The sequence below is a fragment of the Squalius cephalus genome (assembly GCF_949319135.1).
Source record: "Squalius cephalus genome assembly, chromosome: 3".
Classification (NCBI taxonomy): Eukaryota; Metazoa; Chordata; class Actinopteri; order Cypriniformes; family Leuciscidae; genus Squalius; species Squalius cephalus.
In genome coordinates, this window is record NC_137124.1 from 15,794,281 (window position 1) to 15,807,866 (window position 13,586).

At 37.2% G+C, this 13,586-nt stretch overlaps 1 protein-coding gene across 2 annotated transcripts in view; it reads left to right on the forward strand.

Annotated features, from left to right (window-relative positions):
- The first annotated feature begins 506 nt into the window (after positions 1 to 506).
- Positions 507 to 13,586, forward strand: part of lrrk1 (leucine-rich repeat kinase 1) — an 87,813-nt gene continuing 74,733 nt past the window's right edge. For both annotated transcript variants that reach the window (XM_079866506.1, XM_079866507.1), the window contains exons 1-3: positions 507 to 679; positions 1,910 to 2,050; positions 10,736 to 10,902. In XM_079866506.1, coding sequence (XP_079722632.1) covers positions 1,978 to 2,050; positions 10,736 to 10,902 — 240 coding nt within the window. In that variant the 5' untranslated portion in view covers positions 507 to 679; positions 1,910 to 1,977. The remainder of the gene's footprint in view (positions 680 to 1,909; positions 2,051 to 10,735; positions 10,903 to 13,586) is intronic.

Sequence of the window (13,586 nt, forward strand, 5' to 3'; positions counted from 1 at the left end):
ATGAGCCTCTCTGACATAAAAGTGCCAGAAACAGAAATCTATGATGTGTCCTCTTTTATATTCTATAGATAATGTAGTTTGATAATAGCCTACTTCTTAAAACGTCATCACACATAAACACACGTGAAATATGCTGGAACTTGACTTGAGAAGACATGTGAAGTGAATGAATTAAAACTTGGCAAATCAAGTTTCGCGAATGATCATGTAAACAGGTTTCATAACAGAAACCGTGAATTCAGGTTGATTGGCATTCAATCAATTTTTTCCAAGTCATCTCAATGGCAGTGTCCCAATAAAATCTGATGTCACCCTATAAATGGACAGCCAACAAAATACACCTGTGTCATAGTTATTAATGTCTTGTTGGAAATGTAAAATTTGTGAGGGACGGTTACATTCACGATACAGAAATATAATGGACTCAAGCAATAGTCTATGGAAAGTCCCCAGCAGGTTTGAAAACAAGCGCGAGCGTGTGTGTGTGTGTGTGTGTGTGCGCGCGTGCCGTGCAACGAGAAGCAAACTCTCAACTCCTCAGGAAAGATTGTCCCCGATCAGGAAGTAGAAATCTAGTTTGATCCTTGAGCGTCTACGAAACGGATCCAAACCGAAAGCATCTGAGGAGCCCCGCTTTATTCCGTGGTTTTACGGGAAATATAATGTATTCAAGTGTGTGGTAAGTAGCCTACACTAGACTATCTTATAATGTTGTTGACTAGACACCACATGTGTATTCCTCATCTACACTGTCTCCGTCGCGACGCAACGTAACACGTTTGGCTTGGAAAGCTTGCATTAATTCGCGCGTCGTGCGCGTGCAGCCTTTTTAGATTTAGCGCGCCGTGCAGCGTTTGCAGTGCAGGTGAGGAGGTTGTGTATGTGGGATATTGTAAACTGTAACGTTTATTCAACAAATTGGGGAGCCCCAGTCTCTCCTACTTGATTAAAAAGAAGTTGTAAACGTTAATATCTGGGGTACGTAGGCTACATACAGTACGCTTACCCAATAAAGTAGTACCATGGTTCATTGGTGATGGAACATTTAACAGTAGCTGCTACTTTGATATGGTACTAAATGTTTACCATGTTTTTTAAAGTGTTTGACATTCCGTGACGTTGCATACGGGACTCATACTTTCTTTCAAAACATTTAATTGCAAAATGCGAGTCAAAATGTGTCTGGCCGTACCAGCATTTCAGAGGTCACTCATTAAAATTCAATGTAGCCTACTGTAACTCGCCAAAGAAAGCTTGTTTTGTTTGTAACCAAATGACCAATGACCTCAAGCCAAGGAAAAATGAGTCACGTCAGTAGCTGGCACAGCACACCAGCTCTGGAAAAGGGTTTTGCTGGATACATCAGTTTCTTGTGGTGGATTGTAGACTTGTAGAATAATTGTTAGATTGGACAGTTGGTATTTGGATCAGCTGATGTATAGCTCTTAAAATTGAAAGCAAGATACCAGCAGACTTACTTTAGATTGGACATCTATAAAAAGATGGTTGGCATCGGCATATTTATGAGGAACTAAATGAAATGGCCAGATGCCACTGGTGTTGTTGCTGTATTTTCATATTCAAATCATTGTATAACTTCACTTTATTTCCATATTTGGACATATTTCCAAAGAAAACAGAATTGGACTTCATAAGTAAGGGTTCACAAAGACACTTTTTTTGTTTTTAAACAACCTGCACCTATGAATAACACCTAACATTATATTTTTGAATATAATATAGATATATATATATGATATATATATAGAATATAATTTTTGAATATTCTAAAATGATATATTCTGTTGCACTCTACATGTTGTATTGTTCCTTTTCACTTGTCTACAAGTGTCTCTGAATTTTTTTAAGACAAGCAAATTGATGGATGTCTCACAATCTGTTCCTCAAGGGGTATTTCACATATCGTCAATCAATGATGACATCCTCAAAATGAAACGGCAGCTTTTAGCCTGAAATATGTCGTCGTACTGGAACGTTAGAGAGACTGCAGATCCAGGTGGCATCAACGGCATCATGGAGGAGCAAGATGGTAAGAGAACCTTTCTAACCTTTCTAACCTTTCTGTAATCATTTATTCATTTATTTATTTATTCATCAATTCATTCATTAATTCATTATTTATATTATATCTTTAAACCTTATGATAATTATTTAATGAATCATTTAGTAGTTTTCCCTGCAAATATGGCACATTTGGCACTTGGTCTGGCAGTGATCTACTTGCAAAAATAATATTACATTTTATAACGTCTCCAGAACATCACTTTGACAGAGATTCATAGCAGATCCTCTAAATAAACTTTACAAACAGTGACATTTTGCTCAGTGAAGACATACTGAAGTCAGAGAAACTTCCTCATTGTTTTACAAATTGTCAGACAGTGCATAAACAGAAGTGTGGCAGTTTGTGAATTTGTATAATCATAGCACTATAAAGGCTAATATTTCCCTCTGAGAGAAACAAGAGTTCAGCGAATTTACTGTGTCATGTAAGTGAGAAATTGATATTGTGATACTAATAGTGATTTCAATTCGGCCTAGTGTACCATGTAAGAAGCAGCATGTGTGATTTGTTCCTTTTTAGTTGTTCATTTCACCCCTCTGAAACCTTAAACAACACCAGTAGTGCGGTTCTGGTTCGAGGAACTTCACAGTCTGAACAGTATATTTAGAAATATGAACTGAAACCCGGCTTTTCTTCAGATAGGTGTTTATAGCATTGCACGTCATTTCCTCTCACACATACCCAAGTTTGGTTGTGGGGTTGGGCTGTATGCTTGCATTTCATTTGCATTATTCAGTATGTGCATTCAGCTCTCACTCTTTTGTCAAATCTGGATACTGATTAATATAGAGTTGACCACAGATTCATATTGAGAAATAACTTCCCTTCCCTCTTGCAGTGACATCTCTTCTCTGATGACACAATGATAAATAAATGTCTTTATGGTGAATGTGGTAAATAGTCATAATAAAGAATGAGTGGGTCCAAACATTTGACATTGATTCATATATATTGCACATATTTGTATTAGTTTTGGCATGACTGACTAAATGTATAAATCACACAAAAAAATATTATAGTTGATGTTACAGTAACAGATATTTCTCCCAGAGCAGGGACAAAAATGTCTTCAACACTTATTTTAAATATTTAACCTTTTGATGAAAATGTTTTTTACATTTACAAATGTAGTCACATGTGTCTCAACTTTTGACTGGCATTCACCCAATTCAAAATTTCACATTCATTTAGCAGTCCAATGAACTATATTCATCTTTGGCCATCCCTATATATTTGTAATATACAGTGTCTTGCAAAAGTTGCTTCCTTATGTTAAACGTCTTGGTTTTTTTTCACATCAATCTATACTTCATACACCATAATGACAAAGCAAAAAAAAAAAAAAAGATTTGTGACAACTTTGCAAATTTATTAAAAAGGAAAAACTGAAATAAGTATATTGCATAAGTATTCAAACTCTTAACTCAGTACTTAAAGCACCTTTACAGCCTCAAGTCTTTTTGGGTATGACGCGAAAAGCTTCGCACATCCGCGTTTGGCAATTTTCTGCCATTCTTCTCCTCATATCCTCTCAAGCTCTGTCAGGTTGGATAGGCACAACCAGAGTGACAATTAGCTTCTTGGTCACCAACCAAGGCCGTTTCCATCAAATGCTCAGTTTGGCCAGGAGGCCGGCTCTAGGAAGAGTCCTGGTTGTTCCAAACTTCTTCCATTAAGGATTATGGAGAGTAAATATAAATAAATATATTATTTTGTAGTCTTTCCAGATCTGTGTCTTGATTTAATACTGTCCCTGAGCTATACAGTCAGTTCTTTTGGCCTCATGGCTTGGTTTTTGCTTTGATATGCATTTTCAGACATTTTATTGAGAGGTGTGTACCTTTACAAATCATACTCATTCAATTGAATTTGCCACAGATTAACTCCACTCGAAGTGCAGTAATATCTACAAGTGAAATTGGAAAGTGAAAGTGTTCCAGAAAAGGGTATGAATACTTATGCAATGTAATATCTCGGTTTCTTTTTTTTTTTTTTTTTAATTGGCCAAGTTGTCACAAATCTGTTTTTTAGCTTTGTTATTATGGTGTATGGAGTGTACAGGTGAAACTCGAAAAATTAGAATATCGTGCAAAAGTTCATGTATTTCTGTAATTCAACTTAAAAGGTGAAACTAATATATTATATAGACTCATTACATGCAAAGTGAGATATTTCAAGCCTTTATTTGTTATAATTTTGGTGATTATGGCTTACAGCTTATGCAAACCCTAAATTAAAAATCTCTGAAATTTTGAAAATTTTCATAAGCTGTAAGCCATAATCATCAAAATTATAACAAATAAAGGCTTGAAATATCTCACTTTGCATGTAATGAGTATATATAATATATTAGTTTCACCTTTTAAGTTGAATTACTGAAATACATGAACTTTTGCACGATATTCAAATTTTTCAAGTTTCACCTGTAGATTGATGTAAAAAAAAAAAAAGTAATTTAAAGTAGTTTAACAAAATGCAGCAACATAAAATGTGAAAAATAAATTGAAGGGCTGCGAATACTTTCACAACCAACTGTATATAATTTCTGGGTTGCACTGCGTTGCATTCTGCCGGAAAACAGATGAAGTAAGCATCCCGTGAAAAACAGTCAGTATCCCCCCAGAGGTGAAATCTCATGCCATAGGTGTTGGGTTTCCTTTTCCCTGCCGGCTCAGCATCAGCAACACCGTTGCCATTAGCAACAGTGACTTTGCATGCATCCATCGGTGTGTGTTAGAGCAGCGTGGCTCATAGGTCTGAGTCCCGTCACATATCTGTGTGTGTTTGAGTGTGTCGTCTGAGCAGCGCTGGTCTTGTGGGATGGTAACACATGCTGCAGAAAGAAGCCAATGTGCTAATCTGGCTTAGCACGGCTTGAGCTAGCTGCAAACGCAATCTGAGGTCCTCTTGGGAGGGACAGAGACACAGCAGCAGGCCAGGGTGGGTTGGGTTTCACTCTTTAATGTGTTTGCAGTGTAAGATAACCTTGCCATTAAGGACAGCATGGAGGGAGGAGACGGGATTCTCGTTCTGTGAAGCATCTTTCTGCTCTGTAGTCAGGTTTAAGCTCCAGGTACTGGACGTACTTCAAGCTTGTGGATTTGTGACGCACAGTAAATGAGATGATTGCCGGATAGATCCGTGCAGAATGATAAGGTATGTGTAGCTGACGGAGCGCTCAGCGTGTTTGGATTGTGGATGTCTTGGTTCTTTCCTGCGTTTCAGGTCAGTGTTCATAGTGGGAATTGGGTTTAAGGAGAAGTGATTGTGTGGTGAACCTTTCATTTACTCTTTATACTTTTTTTTTCTTTTTTTTTTCTTTGTCTTTGTTATCATCCTCAGACTTTCTTTTCATTGTCTGATTTGTCACATTGTTTGAGTGGTCTTGATAGATTGTGCTCGTCTTAGTAGAAGCTGGTTGTCTTATACTTAGTGGAAGCAAGATTTAAACGTTTTCTATAGTTTAAGGGGATGAAGTGGTAATAGAATATGTTGAAAGTAATGAAAAAAGTTCAATTTAGAGGCCTTTTACTCAACATATGCTGATTAGATCAGTGTTAACACTTCATTTATATGTAAATGGTGTTTAGGGGGTTCTGTCATTAATTACTCATCCTCATGTCGTTCCAAACCCGCAAGACTTTCATTCATCTTAGGAACACAAATGAAGTTCCACTTGAGTCACATGGATCACTTGTGATGACTTAACTGCCTTTCTGGGGCTTGAAAGTGGTAGTTGCATAGCTGTCAATGAGGGACAGATTTCATCAAGAAGAGCTTCATTTGTGTTCTGAAGATGAACAAAAGTCGTCATGAGGGTTCGTAATTAATGACAGAATTTAAATTTTCCCTTTAAGTGTCTTTTCAAGAGCTGAAATTTAATTCAGTTAATTTATTTGGATAGTTCTTTCCACAATACATATTATTTCAAATTTAAGAGGTTTGCGCTATCATATCTAGAGTTGAATATTGATATTTTTAAGGGTTTGAATATATTTAACATCAATCTTGATATACTGTATATACTTTATGCAAATACACAAATATGACATCATTAATATTATATATATATATATATATATATATATATATATATATATATATATATATTATATATAATATTACACATATATATTATTGAGAGCAGCCATTGTAGATTAGTAGATTCAAAATGTTTATTACATTTTTTTCCGCTTATTTTTTTAATAAGCACAAAGATAATGCAATATTTACCAAAATACAGCATATTGTTATATAAAACATTTTAATATATTAAACATGCCATGTTGAGACTTTCGTTAACATTTAAGGGTGATGATACAAGTGAATAATTGCGTCATATTTTAAATCGATTCATTGAAACTGACAGTTTGAAATTAATTACATTGTAAAGAGTCAAACTCACCAATTCTAATTTTTTTTTTTTATTTTTTTTTTGGCTGAAATTTAAATTGGAGATGCTATTAAAACTAGGGCTGTCAAACGATTAATCGCGATTAATCGCATCCAAAATAAAAGTTTGTGTTTACATAATATATGTGTGTGTATGGAGTATAATTATTTTCTATATATAAATACACACACATGCATATATATTTAAGAAAAATGTGTTATTTATATATAAAATATTTATATATAATATAAATTATATATAATATAAATATATATACACAGTATATACATGCAAATTGTTCTTAAATATATACATGCATGTGTGTGTATTTATATATAGAAAATAATTATACACCGTACACACACATATATTATGTAAAAACAAACTTTTATTTTGGATGCGATTAATCGCGATTAATCGTTTGACAGCCCTAATTAAAACATTGTTTGATTTCATATAGCCAGCAAAATCATTGCAAGTGTATTGTGAATATTCAACCTTTTGCTCAGCCCAATGTTGACAGTGAGCTCTCTTAATTTTTATCTTTACACACATAGATCAATTAAGATAATTTGTATCTTTCACATATCTATCGGTTTATTATTTCATCATTCTGTCTGTCATTCTATCATTCAATCATTCTGTCTATCTATCTGTCTGTCGTTCTATCATTCAATCATTCTGTCTGTCTATCTGTCTGTCGTTATATCATTCGATCGTTCTGTTTATCGTTCTGTCGATATATCTGACTGTGTCTATCGTTCTATCATTCAGACGTTCTGTCTGACATTCTATCTATCACTTTATTTTATCATTCTGTCTATCGCTCTATCATTGTCTGTCTGTCTGTCTGTCTGTTTATCTATCATTCTATCTGTCTATCCATCTGTATGTCTGTCGCCGTGTTGTTATTAACTAAAGCTATAAAAAAAGATTTTGGTAATTGAAATAAAAAATAAAATAAAGTATAAATATTAGATACATTTTTTTTTTGAATTTATTATAAAAATCAGTATTGAAATATACCTAAGTGCATTCTTAGTCTACAATTCTTTCATTTTGTCTACAATCTTGGATGAACTTTTTTGCTGGGCTTTTTGTGATGTGTTTTCATTTTTGTGAAGTTATTCATTTTCATTTACAGTCATTGATTTAAGGTGAGACAAGCGAATTTGGTGTTGCAACAAGTTGAACTGTGTTCATGCTCATCTTTCCTTCACATTAGGAGCATCTTAAATACCTTAAAATCTGTCTAGGTTGTCAGCTTGCTGGTTTCAGAACGAAGCTATTGTCTTGGCTTTGGTTTCTCCTCCAGGTTGATTTGGTCTGGGCGATACGTGAGCTGAGACCGTATTGATGCAGGCTGGATTTGTTCTAATGGTTACCCTCCCTCAGGCTTTCTCCGGCCTATCATCATCAGAAAAATGTTCTCAATTATTCATATGACCATCTTCTATTAAAGCACACAGCCATACCGGCACTTACCCGCAGGTCCGGCTCCTTTACATCAAAGCAGACCTGATGTTAATGGAGCAGCGTCTGCCGCTGGCCACATTCGCCAGATAAATGTTAAAGGGCTCGATGGATTAATGTGAATAATAGGAGGGAGTGATTGATTTGAGCTTCACTGGCCTCTTGGATTGATATCATAAAACTCTCATTAACTGTCTAGCTGATGATCTACCCAGAGATATTAAAATAGATTATTAAAGGTGTAGTTTACCCCAAAATAAATATGTCTATCGTTCAGTCTATCGTTCAGTCTATCGTTCTGTCTATCGTTCTGTCTATCTGCCTGTCTGTCGTTCTGTCTATCGTTCTGTCCATTGTTCTGTCTATCTGTGTGTCCGTCGTTCTGTCTGTCTGTCGTACTGTCTGTCGTTCTGTCTGTCTGACTGTCTATCGTTCTGTCTATCTGCCTGTCCGTCATTCTGTCTGTCTGTCGTTCTGTCTGTCTGACTGTCTATCGTTCTGTCTATCTGCCTGTCTATCTGCCTGTCCGTCGTTCTGTCTGTCTGTCGTTCTGTCTGTCGTTCTGTCTGTCTGACTGTCTATCGTTCTGTCTATCTGCCTGTCCGTCATTCTGTCTGTCTGTCGTTCTGTCTGTCTGACTGTCTATCGTTCTGTCTATCTGCCTGTCCGTCATTCTGTCTGTCTGTCGTTCTGTCTGTCGTTCTGTCTGTCTGACTGTCTATCGTTCTGTCTATCTGCCTGTCCGTCATTCTGTCTGTCTGTCGTTCTGTCTGTCGTTCTGTCTGTCTGACTGTCTATCGTTCTGTCTATCTGCCTGTCCGTCATTCTGTCTGTCTGTCGTTCTGTCTGTCTGACTGTCTATCGTTCTGTCTATCTGCCTGTCCGTCATTCTGTCTGTCTGTCGTTCTGTCTGTCTGCCTGTCTATCGTTCTGTCCATCGTTCTGTCTATCTGCCTGTCCGTCATTCTGTCTATCGTTCTGTCTATCGTTCTGTCTATCTGCCTGTCCGTCGTTCTGTCTGTCTGTCGTTCTGTCTGTCTGACTGTCTATCGTTCTGTCTATCTGCCTGTCCGTCATTCTGTCTGTCTGTCGTTCTGTCTGTCGTTCTGTCTGTCTGACTGTCTATCGTTCTGTCTATCTGCCTGTCCGTCATTCTGCCTGTCCGTCATTCTGTCTATCGTTCTGTCTATCTGCCTGTCCGTCATTCTGTCTGTCTGTCGTTCTGTCTGTCTGACTGTCTATCGTTCTGTCTATCTGCCTGTCCGTCATTCTGTCTGTCTGTCGTTCTGTCTGTCTGACTGTCTATCGTTCTGTCTATCTGCCTGTCCGTCATTCTGTCTGTCTGTCTGACTGTCTATCGTTCTGTCTATCTGCCTGTCCGTCATTCTGTCTGTCTGTCGTTCTGTCTGTCTGACTGTCTATCGTTCTGTCTATCTGCCTGTCTATCGTTCTGTCCATCGTTCTGTCTATCTGCCTGTCCGTCATTCTGTCTGTCTGACTGTCTATCGTTCTGTCTATCTGCCTGTCCGTCATTCTGCCTGTCCGTCATTCTGTCTATCGTTCTGTCTATCGTTCTGTCTATCTGCCTGTCCGTCATTCTGTCTGTCTGTCGTTCTGTCTGTCTGACTGTCTATCGTTCTGTCTATCTGCCTGTCCGTCGTTCTGTCTGTCTGTCGTTCTGTCTGTTGTTCTGTCTGTCTGACTGTCTATCGTTCTGTCTATCTGCCTGTCCGTCATTCTGTCTGTCTGTCGTTCTGTCTGTCTGACTGTCTATCGTTCTGTCTATCTGCCTGTCCGTCATTCTGTCTGTCTGTCGTTCTGTCTGTCTGACTGTCTATCGTTCTGTCTATCTGCCTGTCTATCGTTCTGTCCATCGTTCTGTCTATCTGCCTGTCCGTCATTCTGTCTATCGTTCTGTCTATCGTTCTATCTATCGTTCCGTCTATCTGCCTGTATATCGTTCTGTCCATCGTTCTGTCTCTCTGCCTGTCCGTCGTTCTGTCTACCTGCCTGTCTATCTGCCTGTCTCTCTTCCTTTCCGTCATTCTGTCTATCTGCCTGTCTATCGTTCTATCATTCAAAAGTTTTGTCTATCGTTCTATTTGTCTGGCTCTCTATCATTCTCTATCATTCTCTCTATCTGCCTGTCTATTGTTTTATCATTCAAATGTTCTGTCTATTATTCTATCTGTCTAGTTCATTTTAAATGATCTTGTAGTGTGACAAATAGATTTTTCAAATATTTAATTTAGTTTGTAAAACAATACAAGGTGGCAAACCTACATGCATAATAATTACAAAAGAATGATCAAAATGCCATTTAAAAAGCTTTAGATAGAGTTTAGTATGTCACACCAGAGAGCATGTTAACTTCCTAAAAATATTTCATGCAAACTACCAAATATACATGCCTTTTTCACTTTGAGTGTGTTTTGTGTCCAGATTGTTGCTTTTGTTGTTAGCTATTAGAGCTGCGTGCATGCATATGTACTCGTGAGCATCACTATCTTCTTCCCGATCTCACTCTCGCCCAGAGTAGGTGCTCTTTACATCAAAGGTGAACGTGGAAAAGCACGGCTCCGCAAATACACCCTCACCAGTCTGGGGGGAAAGGCATGTGAATTCTTTATGAGGCTGACCTGATTCCCGGATGCTCCCTCTCCTCCTGTATCTGGGGCTCGTTTCCCATCGCGTCATCTTTGCTTTAGCATGAGCGTGTGCTAAGATTCCTTATCTTTTACTGAGTATACGGTTTGTTTATGGTGGCTATGCCCCAATTGCAGGCATTCCGGAGATGGGAGCCAAGCAGTCAGCGGTTGGCAACCTTTCCTTGAGTCAGTCGCCCACTCTGAAGAACATCCAAGAGGCCTATACTGATGGAGAGGACCAGAGGGCACGCGAGCTAATCCGTCTTTCCTGCGAGAATAACAGCGGGGAGGGACCGGATGGGGTGAGTTTATGTTTTACTGAAAAATGACATAAACACTGAAGGGAAGCTGGTGTATTGTGAAGTTCAACAGCTGAAGGACGCTCAGCATATGTTGTGCTTTGGAAGCTGCTACACTCAAAACAATATTTAGGGCTACATTTAAGAATTGTGTATTTGAAAAAATGTCCATACATTTGGATTTCACAGTTTTAACATAAACCATCTAATAAACTTAATGCGATGTACATTTGTCAGTCATACATAAATGAAACTGCTAAGAAACGGGTAAGATTTCTGTAATGGTACTAATAAACTGGATGTGTTTTAAATATAAAATGACCAGGTTTATATGTTTATCATCAATAAATCCATCTTTTTTAAATATCATACATTTAAACTAATTGAATATTGCTTGTTCCACAGCTAGCCATAATTTAACCATGTTCATACTTTAACTGAATTAATGTAATTGATTTCACAATGGGTAGATTTGTGTTCATGTGAAAATATGATTATTTAAACAAAATAAACTAAAAGTGCTAATAGTTAATAATAAACTATGCCATGGTTTTTTTTTTGAGAGCAGAAATTTGTTTCTTACCTGTTTCATTTATTTATATATAAGCATCGCAGTACGTTTATTAGTTTATGTAAAAACTGTTTTTTTAGTTCAGACAGTAGAGAGTGAGAAGTCATCAAGGGTTTGATTCCCAGGGAATGCATGAACTGAAAAAATGTGTAACTTGTCTTGAATGCAATGTAAGTTGCTTTGGATAAAAGCGTCTGCCAAATGCATCAATGTAAATTGCATTATGTTATGTATCAGTCTGGAGCAGAAATGATGCATGATGATTTAATCGCCAAAGTTTAATACTGAGGATTAGGGTGTTTTTTTCAAATGAATAAACCTAAATTTGAGCAATGGTCCAGTATCCGGCTTGGCTTAGCATAAGACTGTGTCGGCTTTTCTGATCTGCATGCACTAAAAACATGCTTCTATTGAAACCCTTGATATGTCTTACATAGACACACAATGCAGTACTAAAAGAAAAGAACCTACTAACAAATATTAAACATCACAGCTTTTTTCACACTTGCTTCTCAGTTTTCCCCTCGAGGTTCAATGTGTGAAATACACTGCACACATTAATTATGTGCTTTCAAAACAGTAGAAACATGATATCGACGTGCCATAGACCTCCTACTCAAAACACTACAATTGCATGTGTTTACTGTCTGTGATGCTGCTGATAAGCAGGTATTTCTGATGGTAGACTGATGTGTTTTTAACATTAAAACATATTTTGGCCTGTAAATCTGCTCTAGTTGTCTGTGTGGGTGTAACAATCAAACTAAAACTGTTTTGAAAAGCAGCAAAAAAACAAGCTCAAGTCATTTGGATTTGACAAGGCATGCATTAGAAGTAGAGGTGAAATGTATTGATTTTCTAAGTTACAATACTTCCTCCTGTCATAGCTTTATATGCAGAAATAACTAAGTAAATCGTTTGCATGTTGATTTCCCTGAAATATGTTAACACTGACAATGAACTGTTTGTTTAAACCACCGTACATGTTACCTTCTGGCTCAACCAATGGCGTGAGTTCAGAATATGCTATTTCAAATGCAGCCATTATGTTAGTTTGACAAAACAATAATTTTTTTATGGTTAGCAGTTATCTAGCAATCATTGAGAACACCTGAACAACCACCTTCTTAGCAAGCAGAACACATTTGCAAATTTTTTGCAGTACCACAGACATCTCAATGTCAAATGTAGACTAATTTATCTTAATTCACCATATTCCTATACTTAATGAAACTAAAATGGTCCTAAAAAGTCCATTTGTTTTCAAAAGTCTGTAAGATTTTTTTATAGAAATACTTTTATTATTCCTTCTCTGGTGACGTCAGTTTGACGGCTTGGGTTGAATATCCTTAAAATGCTGTAACATGCTGTAAAATAAGTTTCACAAAAAAATTTTGCTTTTTTGAGGGTCAGTAAAAACGTGTTGTTTCGTGTGTGTCCCTTTAAATGCAAATGAGTTGCTGCTCCCAGCACAGAGGGCGGAGCTTCAAGAGCTTGTGTGTGTTAGCAGCTTCGATTACCTCACACAGACATGCACTGAAATGTCAGAAACTGTTCTGCCTTTTGTTTAAACTGGAGTCGTACATTGATGGAGAGACTCAAGAAGAAATGACAACATGTAGAATGCAACAGGACGTTTCTGAATGGTTAGTTGATGAATTTATGTAGCTGATGTTAACTATGTTCAAGTCTTTGATTAGCATATTCTGTCATGATAATCTATAAGTTGCTCGTGTGGGAACTGTTGTAAGATGCCTACAGAGTGACATGATATTGCATTTGTGTTAAGCACTGTATTGCATGTGAAAAGATTGATGCGACAGCTTGAGCAGACTCACAAATGTGCTCTACTAAACAACTCTTCCTCTTCTCAACATGGACTGCGTGTTCCCGGGGGCGGGGTTTATGTAAATGTCAGGGTTTGTGATGTCACTAACCCAGGAAGAATGTTGTGTAGTCCCTACCAGCCGTTTGTTGTAGTCCTTAAAAAACGATTTCTTTAAAAGCAAATATCTCCCTTTGCTTTGAACTTTGAGCATTGTAACTTTGCAGATGTTGTTTATGCTCAAACAGCAACATTACACACTAACTAAAGTTAGAAAAGTGAAATCATAAT